This window comes from Lacerta agilis, chromosome 3, assembly GCF_009819535.1.
Source record: "Lacerta agilis isolate rLacAgi1 chromosome 3, rLacAgi1.pri, whole genome shotgun sequence".
Lineage (NCBI taxonomy): Eukaryota > Metazoa > Chordata > Lepidosauria > Squamata > Lacertidae > Lacerta > Lacerta agilis.
Genome location: NC_046314.1, coordinates 48163389 through 48179451, shown reverse-complemented (window position 1 = coordinate 48179451; position 16063 = coordinate 48163389). Strand labels below are relative to the sequence as shown.

General features: G+C 39.1%; 1 protein-coding gene across 3 annotated transcripts in view; it reads right to left on the bottom strand.

Moving 5' to 3' along the window:
• Positions 1-16063, bottom strand: part of AFG1L (AFG1 like ATPase) — a 55860-nt gene that overhangs the window by 15363 nt on the left and 24434 nt on the right. For all 3 annotated transcript variants that reach the window (XM_033143554.1, XM_033143555.1, XM_033143552.1), the window contains 3 exons: positions 6513-6595; positions 2466-2536; positions 2109-2209 (listed from right to left, as the gene is read on the bottom strand). In XM_033143554.1, coding sequence (XP_032999445.1) covers positions 2109-2209; positions 2466-2536; positions 6513-6595 — 255 coding nt within the window. The remainder of the gene's footprint in view (positions 1-2108; positions 2210-2465; positions 2537-6512; positions 6596-16063) is intronic.

Here is a 16063-nt window from a genome sequence, read left to right as displayed (position 1 = left end):
AGAAGGTGGCTGGTTTCACCAGTGCAGCTCTACCTCAACCCCCCCCCCCTTCTGAAGTCAAGTGCAATCATGTTGGACTTCTCTGACAATTGTCCATATGTTGAATTTGATAGCACTATGATCACTGTTCCACATCAGTTCAACAGCACATTTTCCTGCCTTCCATCTGGTCCTGGGCATCACTTGAAACTCCCCTCTCATCAGTTCCATCACCAACTGTCTTAGGGCAGAATGATTTAGGGTTTTCTAGATTTTTTAAAATATGTGCTCTGGTCCATGGGGTCATGAAGAGTCGGACACGACTAAATGACTAAACAACAATTTTTTAAATTTTTTTTTTGCCTTTTACCAGAACATGAATCTACCCACAGTCAATGTGAGAGTAATTTAAGACACTCATTACAACAACATTATCCTTTTAGATGCCTAATTGATTGCATTGTCCATCTCAAGATCCCCCTGGGCATTCTGCTGAGGAGGTAATAATATATCCCCAATTCTATTACTTTGGGGTATGTATTATCATCCCACTTCCTGTGAAAAAGCCTGTTCCTTTGGAGATGTCAAGTTTCTTTGATTTTATGTTCTCTTTCACATACAGTTACACCATTCTCATTTGCCCTTCCCTTTGCTTCATAGAATATTAGTCCCCAAAAGATAACTGTATCTTACTGGTTCTTTCCATTCCACATTGGCTACTATACCTATGCTCCCTTTGGACACTCTAGCTTGCCCATTCTGGCTCACTGACTTCTCACGGAAGAGTATGACCATCTATATGTGGTGTTGCTCTCCAAATTTCCCCCTACTGCACTAAATGGTTATCATGTACCCTTACACTTTCATTGCCTAATTCTGCTCCACTCCCATGTGGAACACTCCCATTTTCGCCCCCTAACAAGGTGCTCTTCAGCTCCTATCAACTTTTCTTCAGTGATAGGTTTCAAAACTACTCTGCCACCTTTTTGATGTGCCAGCAATCTGTTTCCCCTCCAGTTTAAGTGGCACTTGCCCTTATTGTAGAAGCCCTATTTGTCTCATAATAGCCAAATAACCATAACTGTTTGAGGTAGGAGGTTAGGGATGTACAAATCAGCCCTACAAGGATTCCCGAGTCACACACCACCTCCAATATCACCTATATAATAGGGGCATGTCTGCAGAGGGGCAGTTTCCTGACTATACAACTGCTCTCCTCATGAGCTGCAATTCTTGAGTACTCCGAAAAAGGCCCAACAAGGCTAACACTTAAGACACACAATGCTAGACTCTTTTGGTCATACTACGCCATTAGATAAGATTTCTAGAGATCATTTTACATTATAAAAAAGTAAACCTTTTTAGAATATATACTATATGCAATTATAGAACTCTAGTATCCACATTACACAAAACTACCTATCAGAGTATCTTAATATACTATACCTATAAAGTCACAGTAGGTAAGACAGCCATTGAACAGCTTTTGCCCTTGATCAAGGCAACAGGCTTCTTTAGTAAGCTACCTGGCTGGCAGCTCTACATTCTCAGTACAGGTACAGATGGACAGTTTCTTAAAGAATATTCTATAGGGTCTCTCAGAGAGTCACTATGGAGTAGTAACTCAGAGGGCAGCATGTGAATCCTTGGCTGAAAAGGTATTTAGATGGAATTCTTATCCTTTGTCTCACTGGAGGTACCGGTAAGTGAAAACAACTAGGATAGATCAAATGTAATTCACCATTGGAGACATGTAATACATGGACCTTTGGTCTGATTCTGAAAGGAAGTTTTTATTCTTTGTGCTCCTTACCTAAATGATCAGCATTTAACAACTGACACCTAGATGTGAATTTCTTTTGGACACTAGTGCCTTAGCAAGTTCCAGAATTTTATTCACACATTTAAATTGTTTATCCTAGAGATCACTTTCAAGAGAAACTGGTTGTTCTATGCTTTTTTTCACCCTTTCAGTTTTACTTTTCAACTCTAGAATTCAAGTTTTCTTGTTATTCTTGTTGTAGGCTCAAAGGATATCTCAAAGCTTGTTTGGAGCTGGGATAATATAATAAAAGAGAGGGGGGGGAGCCTGAAAAGCCCAACTGATCTAGGCTTGACTGGGTACTCACTCTGTCACACAGCTCTTCAAATGTGAAGTCTGCAATGGTTCCACACGCTTTATTCACTCTCAGCTCTCTGCCTTGTACTTTTAAAATCCTTGGTCTAGTTACTATGGGAACATGAACAAAGACTCAATCTTGTCTGGATAATTACTACAAAACTCATCTCTTACAGATAGGAAATGCATAGCTTGATGAATAATAGCACATGATTCAACACATAAATTAGACAAAATGCTGATACAATGACTGCCACTTGAGTGTGGCATCAACCCATATACAGCAGTGGAACTTATTAATTGGTCAGTGGAGATTGGGCATTGTGTTCTAAATGTATTCTCTTTCAAGAGAAATTAACTTACGTACAATCATTTTGTTTTTGAGCCAGCTCATCAAACAACTTATCCATGACAGCCTCCACATCAGCTTCACTTGTGCTACAGTGAAAAGAATAATAGAATATGAAATTAATAACACTTGAAGCCAACATCAAACAGCTGCCTGAGCTTGCTTAGCTTTTTGCCCATAAAAAAGGAGAGAGAGTGAGAAAGACAGAACAGGATGTTATGTTGTAAATACAAACATTAGAGTTAGAATACACTTAAAAGCAGAGAACATTAACTCTCAGGTAGATGATTCTGCTTTATTTGCATACATAGGAAGACTTTTGTGTTTCAAGCTGTTTCCAGTAATGAGGCAATGGAAACACACACACACACACACTGGGAGGAGCGCAGAGAGAAGAAACCCCATGGTGCATCAGTAGCAGCAAAACTGGACGCCTTCATTTGCCCCACCTGCAATGAAACATGTCTCTCCCATGTTGGTCTCTACAGCCACAGCAGGCACCATAACTGCCCAATGCTTTGACTTACTCTCAATGGCGCACTGTTCCATTGTCTCGAGAGACAGACAGATGCCAACAATGCACACAAACACACACAGTGAGAAAGATAAGCTTTTGTCTATATCTCACACACAAAATGAGAGCAAAGAAGCAAAAGCTAGCAAGCATCTGAAGGGGAACCCTTACAAACCTCGTAAGAGGGCGCAATGAAATTATACCTGAAGTAAATATTATTTTATCACAGGTTTAAATAGATACAAATAAAATGTAATGTGTTGATCTGGCATTTTCTAGAATCAAGTTTGCATTCCTATGCCCTCTTACTTAGGAATGTTGTTGTTGTCGTTCAGTCGTGTCCGACTCTTCGTGACCCCATGGACCAGAGCACGCCAGGCACCCCTATCCTCCACTGCCTCCCGCAGTTTGGCCAAACTCATGCCAGTCGCTTTGAGAACACTGTCCAACCATCTCATCCTCTGTCGTCGCCTTCTCCTTGTGCCCTCCATCTTTATACTTAGGAATAAGTCCCACTAAATTCAGTGGGCTTTACTTAAAAGTAAACATGTATAAGATCATACTGTATATAATTAGTTTTGACATATCTAAAATCTTCCTCCAAATAATTTGAGATGGCCAAAGATTATGAAATTACAGGAAATTTTCAGCAATGATTGAAGCAGCCACTTAAGCATAACCATCCAAAAAGTACAAAAGAGGAAGCAGATTTGCATAAAATTCACATATAGTGGTAATTTATATGTTTATATACCATTTTAGAATTACAGGATGATACTCTGTGTGGCATGAGCAGAAGTTTACTTGCACAATAGGCCTTTCCTTTCCTATCCTTCCCCTGCAGCCCCTGACACCTCTCCCAAGTCTGCTCCAGAGAGTGTCTCAAATAGATTCAGCTAGACATCACCCATTTACTATAATTTAAATAGAAATGCAATGCATACTACTATAGTGGGAAATACTATGACCATGTGGCATATATATTTGCTTGCTCTGCTGTCCAGGTGTTAATATTGTTAGAGACTCCTGGCAGGGCCGTCTTAAAGGGATCGGCCGCCCTGGTGCGACGATCCCTCGGCGCCCCCGGTGGGCCGCTTCTCCGCCCACCTCCCTCCCGCGCTAGCCGCCCCTCGGGAGGGGGGTGGGCAAGCGGGAGATGAGGGGCATGGCGCTGCAAGCCGGCTGCCCTCCGGAGCCCCAGCTGGAGTGCTGGGAAGGGCAAGCAAAGCCCCGCGCCGCTCCAGCACCACGCCCCTCATCCCCCGAGGGGTGGCCAGCGCGGGAGGGAGGTGGGCGAGCGGGGAATGAGGGGCATGGCGCTGGAGCGGCGCGAGGCTTTGCGCGCCTTTCCCAGCGCTCCAGCTGGGGCTCCGGAGGGCAGCCGGCTTGCAACTCGCGTGCGGGTTCGGGAGGGGGCGCCTAGTATGCTGGCGGGCTCGCGGGGGTGCCCCTGGGGGGCCTGGCGCCCTGGTGCACTGCGCCATCCAGCCCCTATGACGAGACGGCCCTGACTCCTGGTCTCTCTTCTTATGGTTCTTTATGTTTAAACTGGACTTAGTCTGGATACAGAATGCCAAAATGTTATAATAAACTTCTTTTGCACAGTAAAAAGTGCTAGTAGTTTTAAGGACTGGGACTATGGAACCAAACACAGAAAAATTGCCTTAAAGTGTGTGTGTGTGTGTGTGTGTGTGTGTGTATTCCCCACATTTCAATCCTTCAGACAGACCACAGCTGTTCCATTTCAACTTGTTGCAATCTTTGACTCAGTCCTTTGTGAATTCAGGCAAAAGTACAATGCCAGCAAATATGTATACAGTGGTACCTCGGGTTAAGAACTTAATTCGTTCTGGAGGTCCGTTCTTAACCTGAAACTGTTCTTAACCTGAGGTACCACTTTAGCTAATGGGGCCTCCCACTGCTCCACTGCTGCCGCCACACAATTTCTGTTCTCACCCTGAAGTAAAGTTCTTAACCCAAGGTACTATTTCTGGGTTAGAGGCGTCTGTAACCTGAAGCGTCTGTAACCTGAAGCATCTGTAACCCAAGGTAGCACTGTACTAAGGATGGTGCCTCACCATTAGCAATCCATTATTATCTCATCTTGCCCACTAGGAGCGAAGGCCCTGAAATGTAAGTCAGACTCTGTGGGATTCTTCTGCCCTTGTTCCCATATATATACATTTAGCTCAAAATGTAGCAATGCCAGAAGCAGGAATCCATCCCTATAACATTACCTAGCACCTCTTCTTTACAGATCTGGAGTGGGAACTCTGTTTATGGGTAAAACAGACAAATTTTGCCCAAGCCCTTTGATGTTCAGTCCAGATTAGCAGGAGGAAAAACCACATTTCTATAGAAGTACCAATCAACATTCAATGCAGTCCAAGCTTAACACAATATCAACATACCGGTACATGAATTCTACCACAATATGAGAAAATAAATTATTTATCCCTTAAAAAATAAAATTTTAGTATTTCAAAATCATTTGTTAGTATTGCAAGCACTAATTGTGGCCTTGAACCCACTATGTGAAGTGAAATTTCTTTTTTCCTGCTCAGGGTGTGAAGCAATGCTCAGTAACTTAATTAACAAGTCCCTAACTCCAATATTTTATTCCTTCCCCAGAAGTCTAAGAATAAGGTTAAAGCCTAAAACTTCAGTCATATCTGGTCATATCCAGTTGTCTGGTAATCCTGAGTATAAAACTCACCCCAAAAATTATATACAAGTTGCTATGCCTGGATTATGAACTAAATGGTACACTCCCATTATAGTCCTAGACTGGGGCTAATCATTTTGCTAGCTGGAAAGCCCAGTCCTTATTTAAACTCCTAAAAAATAATATTAAAAAACAACGCCATAATAAAGCTACAAGTAGATTTGTACTTGTATTGGCTTGATTAAAACCACTTTCTCTTCTTAAATGTTGGAACAACTTTGCATCACATATACTTGTATTCTCAAATTGCTCTGAGGGTAAACTATCATTAGGGAAACAGAAATCAAAGCTATACAGATAAATTGTACTTATAGCTGTATTGTGGTATTATTTTTTATCATCTTCAAACACAGAATAAATGCTGAAGGAAATCAACATCCTAGATACAAGCAGATCATCTGTCAAAATAAGACAAGTTTTTCAAACCACAAATGGTAACACCCAACAGTAAATGAGTCCTTGTCAGAGGATTTGTATAAATAATTAGTTTACTACAATAAAGGATGCTCTTTTATTTACCAGGGAATTGCACTCTTTTACAAGAGGATATTCATTGCTTTATAACCATCTGTCACTTCAGTTCTGCAAACACCACACCTCCCCCCAAAATCTAATTAGTTTTGATTCAGTCACACATTTCAAATGATGTAACTGAAGATACTGAAAATGCCATCTGATGGCACTAGCACTGTGGCAAAACAGAAGATAGTTGGCATTTGTTTGGTTTTGTGGGGTGGGGTGTTTTTATTTGCCCCTGTGGCAAGACATGTTGGCCAGTGAAGGAAAGAAAAAGAAAAGAAAAATACTTTTAGCTTTAACAACTTACAGGTAATATAGCTTTCCTGCTGCTGGTAGCGCTTGTTTCCTATAGTCTATTCCGGAATCCAGCTGGATAGTGCTGCAGTATTTCTGAATACAGAAACAAAATAACAGAGTTGTTACTTTCCTTAAGCAGATGCTATGGAATTTTGCAAGTGATACAGCATATCTGAGCAGTGCATAAGGCAAACTGAATGATGGGTCCGGCAAGTTATTCACATGGAAGGATTATGCTTGTTCCACCATCAAGGCTGCTTCAAAGTTATACCAAGAAATCACTGAGAATTCCCCTCCCGGCCATTAAGAATGCCTTATTACAGCTGTTACAAACATAAATTTCCAGCATCACTCAGTAAGCAATACAAGGTAGTAGAGCCAGATAAGAACAACAACGTAAAGTGGATGTTCATCCAAATCAGACAAAAGGTGATCAAAGTTTCAAACAACCTCTATCATTTTTGCTCATCAAAATGAAATAGGGGCTAGGAATGCCAGCAATCACAGCCCTAGTTTGAATGTATAAGAACAGCCCAACTCTCTGCATATGTAAAGGTAAAGGTAAAGGTACCCCGACCATTAGGTCTAGTCGCGGACGACTCTGGGGTTGCGGTGCTCATCTCGCTCTATAGGCCAAGGGAGCCGGCGTTTGTCTGCAGACAGCTTCCGGGTCATGTGGCCAGCATGACTAAGCCGCTTCTGGCGAACCAGAGCAGCGCACAGAAACACCATTTACCATACCGCCAGAGCAGTACCTTTTTATCTACTTGCACTTTGACGTGCTTTCCAACTGCTAGGTGGGCAGGAGCAAGGACCGAACAACGGGAGCTCACCCCATCACGGGGATTCAAACTGCTGACCTTCTGATCGGCAAGCCCTAGGCTCAGTGGTTTAGACCACAGCGCCACCCACATCCCCTCTGTATATGTACTTGAAGGTAAATAAAGTGAGCTTTACATAAGCAAGCCTCTCTTTGACTTGGCAGACTTTTTTCTTCACCTGTTCTCTATAAATTGCTGCTTTGTATTATGGCATGCTGTAAGTTTTTTTAAGTTTCTAAAAGAATGTTAATTGATACTGGGTGATTTCCAAAAGTCATACTCAGTGCAGACACATTGAAATCTATGGACCTAAGTAACTTGAGTTACCAGGTACATTTTTTACAACCGGTCTGCTCTGAATATGATTTAGTTGAATATAACAGATTGTGTTTTTGAATTGCAATGTGTAAGCTGCATTCAAACTCAGAAAATCTACATATCAAACTTTTAAAAATACAGTATAAATGAATAACTCCAACTGAGTTTTGTGGACCTTTCTTCTAAGTAAGCAAGAATAAAATTGCAGCCCAAGCACACAGTGGTCAGCAAGAATGGATTTCTGCTGCAAATCTGGAAAAATGCCTTTTAAACTATTCTGCAGTTTGAGTAAATTTGCAGTGTATGCAAATGCTTAATTTCACTGCACTTTGGAAGAGGCAGTTCTGAATATTTTAAAATTTTAAAATTGCTATTATTAGTAATGTTATTATCCCTCTCCCACCTTCCTTAGGAGCTGTCTGCTCTGAGGGAAGCTGGACGCAAGGTCTGGGAGTTTGTGACATCAGTTCCTGAAGTTGCATAAGGATATTTTGTATCATTTGTTTATTCTAATATTGTTTGAAACTATGCGTTGTCTTGGCACATAAAGGCAATACATACATACATACATACATACATACATACATATTATTAATTATATAATAATAGCAATGATTGCATGGTAGATCAGAACACATGAGGAAGTAGGAAGGGAAAAGTTGTTTCTAAGGACAAGGAGACCTGAACTTGGATTACCCCCACCCCAATGAAACACAAAGGCCTTCCCTTATAGTGAAAACTGATGTTCTTATAATTGCGCTCAAGCTTCTGGAATCTGCATTTGAGATGCTAGTTCCACGGTCTGCAGCAAAATCATGGACATATTGTTGGGTCACCTGACTTCAGCACAGGCAAGGTCTCTTATTATCAGGTGACCTGTTCACATCACAAACTATTCTCTAAGCTTCCATACACTGGAACATCTTAATAACAGGAATACATGACTTTAAATATATTCACAGAGTGGTGGTTATGTAAATAAAAATGGAGATATCTCAACATTTTAAATACTTACACAAGGAAAATTGCTATTTGAAAAGGTCTTGGGTTACTGCACAGTGAGATTAATTGTTCACCCAACACAACAGAAAGACATGTCAGAATGTTGTGCAATGTAAAACAAAACATTCTTAGGATAAAGACAGGTAGAATATTTGGTAGTAAAGTGCACATGCTTCTGGATTGTCGAAATTCTGCATGCTCCGAAATTTTTAGTGTTCCTGCTTCCTTTTTTAGGGTTAAAAATAATAAGCCCAATAGAAACAATACATGTATTAATTTGGTCTCTTTTTGAGCAACTGACTTCTCCATCATGGGATTGATTAAAGCCTACAGGCATGATTGCATTCCACACTCACTAATCACCATCAGGGAATCCTAATCAGCAGCTAAAGAACTTTTAGCTGGAGTCTTCATATTTTAGCCCTTAATTTTAAAGCTACACTCCTAACAGTTGGTTTACATTTAAAGTCTTTCGATAATCCTATTTCATCTGCAGTGTTAAAAGTCTCCTGTCCTTTTCCCAATGGTAATAGAAGCTAGCCATAGCAGAGCTGCTATGTCTGTCACATCAAAGGAGCATTTCAATACCATTGGCATAAAGACTCTGACTTCTTACACTATTCAATTTTAATGCTTAGAATTATTCATCTGCTCACATTATTATGTATTGGTTTGTGTATTTATGTAGAGCAAAGGACAAACACAATTACATTCTGAAAATATAATTAAGAAGGTTAAAAAAAACCTTATCACTCACACACGTTACTGTAAGGGAAAAAACTTTAGACTCAGGAAGCTTTTTTACCTGGCCTCTGTAAGGTAGAAATGGAGACAAACCTTGATATTAGGAATTTCTGTTAGAATGGAATAATAACCCTAACACTACTGAAAATGATACAGCCACTGGAGACAACTATGCTTTCCTCCATATACAGGTAATCACTACAAGTTAGATATAACATCCATACTGAAAATACAGCATAGGAACATAGCAATCTGCCTTATACCAAGTCAGACCATTGGTTCTTCTAACTCAGTATTGTCTAAAGTGACTAGCAGTGTCTCTCTAGGATTTCAAGCAGGTTTCTCTCCCAACCCCAAATGGAGATGCTGGGCACTAAAGCTGGGACGTACATGCAAAACAGATGTTCTACCACCGAGCTATGAACCATCCCCAAAAAGATTTGCATGGCCCCCCCCCCAGCCTGATACCCAGTTTTCCTTTAAAAAAATAAGTTTCATTATTAAATTAAGTTTTTTTTAATCTGGACATTAGTTCTTAAAAATAAATAAATACATAATTAATATTAAGTGCTTACAAGAGCTTAAAAATAAATATATTTCTCAAACAGGAGGAATACCTCCACATTAAAGCCTGCTACAACGCCTATGTGCCAGCACTTCTTCCAAAGATTTGGTTGTATTACCAATTCACTAATTTAGTCAATTAGCTAGGATTTCTGCCAATGTCCCAAATCTGATTTCAGGTTTTGGTTAAGGTGAATCCTTGTTTAACATTTCCCTGTTAACACTAACTGTTGTGGATGTTTGTTATAGCACATCTGTTACAACTCTAGTTAGGGTGGAAGTGAGGGAATTTATCACAGAAAGAAGAGTGCTATGATTTTGCTAGTGGGTTTTGTAATGAATTGCAAATGAATTGTTTGAAATGTTGATTTGACATTTTATTATGCTTTTATATGTGCTGGAAACTGCCCAGAGTGGTTGGGGAAACCCAGCCAAGATGGGCAGGGTATAATAATAATAATAATAATAATAATAATAATAATAATAATACAAGGGCAACCTCAGGCCCAGCTCTTAAAGTTTCTCTCTAAGTCATGTCCTGTTACTAGCCCTGCTCTAGGGACTCTGCTTTTGCCTGCTCAAATGTGTCCTTGAACTATGATGGTGCCTTCTGCTTGCCTGAATAGGGAATGTAGAGGAGAAGGGGCATGCACATACATGTGTATGAAGAAACCACTAACCTTTTCATGGCTTGAATATAGTCTACTATACAAGATAAGAATCACATCCTTTGCCCCACCCACTTTTTGCCTCTGGCCCACCAATCATGAAGCCCTCAGAAGGTTATTTTAACTACTGAGAAGGGTTATTACCCATACCCAAGCTACCCTGTTTCTACCCCTGCTGCCCTCATTATGATTCCTGAGTTCTGTGCACCTACCTAATCTACTCACTTCATGCACATACCAGAAATCATTCCCCCACACCCCACTTCCCATTAAGTGCTACTTCTTCTAGTTCTGCATTAACAAAACTGATTCTCCTTCTGATGTTTTGGACTACAACTTCCATCAGCCTCAGCCAGCAAGGCCATACCAGCTGGGGTTTATGAGAGTTGCTGTTGATAAAACATTGGTTAGGGGGGAGCCCTAGCTTGCAAGAGGCTGTTCAACCTAGGGTTCAGACCAGGGGTTCTTAACCTGTGGCCTATAGACCCCATAGGCTTCAAGAGGTCTGTGGACTGAGCACACATAAAAAAGATTTTTCTACTGAGATAAAATAAATTGTGTGCAAAATTGAGTGTGTGTTTGTGTTTATGTGTATTTTTCTGGGGAGAGGAGTTTCATCAGATTCTCAAAGGGGTCTGTGACCAAAAACAACAACAAAAAACACCCTTAAGAAACACATTTAGCCTGAAATCACTTGCTTCACTCCTCTCTATATACTTATTACATTGGCCTAAATCTCTCCCCCATGCTTTGTATTTCTTCTGTCTGGATATTCGTTTGTCTTCAAATCATGACATGTAACACTGCCCACACTTCAGTTCCAAACATGGTACAAAGGGTACTAAAAACTCTTCTATCTGAAGGTACATTGTAGGTTAAATGCACCTTGTAATCTAATAAAGAAACTGAAGATTCTGATTTATAAGATAACCAAAGTCATAGGAAGGAGACTGGGCTTTTAATTACCTGTACTTTGGGTTATGCTCTACATACAATAAACTATAGGTGAGTTAGCAGTACATTGTTTCTTCTTTATTTGTTTGTCCTTCTGAAGACAGTGATGGATATGATCAGGATATGATCTGAAAACAAAGATCCTGCCTTATCGGGTGAACATAAATTTCTGTAGCAAAACGGAAAAGAGAGGAATCATCTAGTATTTGTGGAATAAAAAAACTTGGTCAAACTATTGTTCAGCATGCACTCAGTCTTTGTCTTCATGTTCAGATGTTGTTCAAACAGCAGACTTAAAAGAAAATAATGTCAATGAATCCTCCCAAGCACTATACATGACCTCTGGGGTAATTAGCAATCATTGAAAAGCAACAAGACTAAAATGTTCTATTCTTTATTACTGTCAGCTCTTATCTTGATCAGCATTTTAATAAAGATGGTTCGTTCCTAAGACAGTTCCATGAATCAGTCATAATTACATCCTGACACGCAGTGAATAGTAAAGCAATACTAAATATCACTTCATCAACCTTTCTAACCTTTATGCAAGTATTAACAGTAAATAATTTTTACACAATCCAACAACAGAAAATCTGCATATATCTTAGCTTTGTAGAGAGTCTACCCTAAGTGAATTTCCTGTGACCTACACCAGCAAAACACAATCGGGCATAATTATTCAAGCTCCAGAGATATTCAGGTGTTGCTTTTTTTTTCAGAGTGTACAACTTCAAGCACAAAAGGCTACTTGTTCTACATAATAAACCCTCAAAGGGTTAACTGAAATGCCAGTTTCCTTTTCTCAAGCATATCCCAGTAGCTACAGAACTCTAAATTGAGAATAGAGTGCATGTACATAAATAATACATTTTCAATAAATATAAAATGCTAAATCTAAAAAGATAAAAAGCATTTTAACACCCAAAATGATTAGATCAGGCCCTCAAGTTGGGAAAAAATACTGTGCATAAAACGTGTGTGTAAGGCTATAGCTACCACTGCTGCTACGTTGCATAATTGGAGTCTGTATGTATTAAATCAGATCTGTTGTGCTTTATATTTTTAAAGGCTGACAATTATTCTCTATTAATATTGATTTATTTCCTATGTTTGTTAAAACACCATGGATATGAAGTAACTGTTCATTCTCCATAGCTGTATCATTGTCCAGAACCTCAGCTGGAATAATAAGTTTAGTGTCTCTGCTTCAGCACACAAAATTGATAATTTGGTTCCTTAATTCAAATTAGATGCTTTACACTTGTTTCTACATACCATCTAGCTGTAGCTATGCAACAGATCTCAGACTATAGTTGCAATAACTATAAAGTTCTTTAAAGTTCAGCTTAGTGGGTGCATAATCAAGAGAAAGTCCTAAACAAAGGGAACAATATTAAGTTTTGGTGGGGAATAAGGTAAGAGCATAACACGGCTTCCTTTTTCAAGGTCTCTCAAGAGAATCATTCCCTACCCACTGCACCAAACAGAAGTGATATGTAAACCAACATCTTGGTCTTTGACAAGATGCTTTGCATTATATCCAAAAGTATAAACAACTCTTACAAAGAATGCACACCCACAACTAAGGATAGCTCTTATTCCTGTAAGTAAGCGGTGTACAGTATGCCTTTCTGCAAAGCAGAACAGGACTGGCTATGTTTCATGCTAGACCAAATGAGCAGTTGTTCAACAACAGGTCAAATATATAAAGATGACTAAGTTACTTTAACTCAGTTCCATCCAATATGAAGTTTGCTCACAATGCTTTCTTACTTCAAAATCTGATTTGTACTTCCTTACTTGGCATGAATCTTTGCTCCTGCCAGAGCTCCAAACAGGGAAGAAGAAGAAAAGGGAAAGTGTTGATTTAAGAAACTAGATTTCCAAAATAAAAATAAATGATTAAGATCTAAGCAGACTAAGGATGGCTTACGCCTATCTCTGATGAGGTCTGCTACCTCATTACCAACAACTGAAAACTTCTGCTGCATTTTGTTTCAAGAGAATCCAAAAGTCCTTGCTGTAAAGCAGACTGGGGGGTGCAGAGTCCATTCAGTCTTTCTGTATCACAACCATTATGTAAGAAGTATAAAACACTGCCTTTATGCTGCCAAGCCACAATGACTCCTCTTACATCAAAGCAGTTTCACCACTTGGGTTTTTTTCTTCCAAATTTATTCAAGCCAAGGGCAGGGAGACAACAATTCATACACGCTAATTACACCTAATTATCTATTCCTCTCCCCACCCCAACTTTCGGCCAGTGTTATTTGCTATTTGGGTTTCTCACAACCTCCTCCTGCCCTGTCCATCCAGCTCAACAGTAAGTCTTTGAAGAAAACAGTTGTGGCTTTTTAGAATATTCACAATGTAAGGTTCAACCCAAATTAAACTATTCCCATTATTAGTTTTGACACGTTTAATGTGTTAAATATGAAGGCCTTTTGCTTAATTTGGCAAATTCCTCATATCACAGCAGTAACACCCTCTCCTACGGGAGCTTCTCCTCACACTTTCTTTTCATGATCTAAATGAAATGTTTATTGGATTAAAGTTCTTCTCTGCAGACCTCCATGGTAGCCTGTGACAAAGCACTTACAAGCCTTATTAATTGGCTCAGACCTTGGGGGTGAGGGGGATGAAGGAAGATAAGGAAGACCTTATTTTGCATTACATCACAAGCAAAGGAAACATTAAACAAATCAATCGTGTTACAAGCATTGCAATATTGCATATCTAACTCAGAATTTGAGCCAGCTGTTGGAACGAAAGAGTTCATTTGCTTAAACAGAGAACAACTATTATTAAGATCAAAATGGAATAGAATGTGAGAGTTTGCTATCATTATTTTACCTTCAGATGACAAATATATATAATATATATTTAAATGAAGGATTGTCAGGCAATCATTTTACTGTACTTAAAATGCAATATATTTAACAAAATATATTTTAAAATCTTACCTGATTTTTAAACATTTATTAATTTGGATTGTTGTAGGAAATACAAAACTTATAAATATATTCAGTGGGGTATGGATTTGCATACCTACCAAAAGACAGTTTTCAGATGATCAAACAGAATTTTTGAGTATTTAGAGTTCTAATTTTGTGTGCATTAAAGTATAGCTACTTTTGAATTCAAACTATGATATGCAATCACATTAAAAAAGCCAAATAAAAAAATACAATGTGAACATTTGAGCCAAAGTCTGTTCTAGTCTTATATTTACTGAGTGTATGCTTGCACGTGTATACCCCCTCATTTTCTCTCACTCTCGTTTTCTAATGCTAAGCACAATGATTCACAACTGAACTGTATTGTAAATTCCAAAAGTAATCCATTTAATTAACACAGGAAAAAAAGAGAAAAGCAGAGCCTACAACTTCCACAGGTTGGGAAAGAAAGAGTCTTCTATTTAAGACTTGCTTGGGTACTTACTAAGAAGGGAAACAAAAGGCCTAACATCTTCAGTAATGAAAAAGTCAATTGATAAGTGAAGACATCACAATATCAAAGACTTAATCCCAGCAATTCTGACTCAGGTGACAGCTCAGCAGAGGTCAGGGTGCTGACACTGACCACAAAAGCAAATTTTAACCATTCAGCATACTGAAAGCTACTGGGCTATCACAGCATTAGAATGGAACTAACTGACAAATCAATTTAATCACCAAGATGACTTTTTTATTTTAAAAAGAAATTGTCAATTCACAGATCTGTGTGCTTCTAACACAGGTGGCTTGACAAAGGCAGAACACATAATCAAAGACATTTTATATCTCCTAACCGGTGCCAGATTCCCACCCCCTGTCCCAAGATCACTCTGAATCTGCTGGTAGTAGTTTCCTGACCTAATAGTAGTATAAAGTTGAATCTTCTTCCAAACATTAATAGTGGCTTTTTGACCCCCTCAAAATATGATTATTTAGTGGCGTGAAAGCTGATGGAAGAATAGGAATTAATCAAACAGTCCAATTTTATACATGTTTACTCAGAAGCAAGTACCACTGAGTTCAAATAAAAGGACTTACTCCCAAGGCAATGTATATATAGTTTTATCACTGCATAAATGCTAATGGCTGTTCTATAAGAGAATCAATACTAAACTCAGTTGTTTGCACGAAATTAGGTTTATTGTGTTGATTTCTAAGGATCAGGAGCTGGCTACTTGGAATCCCACTCATAGAAGAAGGAAACCCAAGTAAAATAACCCAGACTCAACTCAGACTTAAATGGTTGTGGATTGCACCTTTAGTATCTAAGCAGTCTTTGTGGATTTATAACTTCCACAGTGAATGTCTTTGCTTCTACCTATAGAAGGATCTACACGCTATTTTTTAAAAAATTCACTTCTTTCATGTCATACTGATTTTACATTGGCATGATTCGGCCACGTAGAAGACTTTTAAAAGACAATTTAAAGGGAGAGATGCAGGCTGCAGTCTTATTTTCACTTACCTGAGAGTAAGTCCTATTAATATCAATGG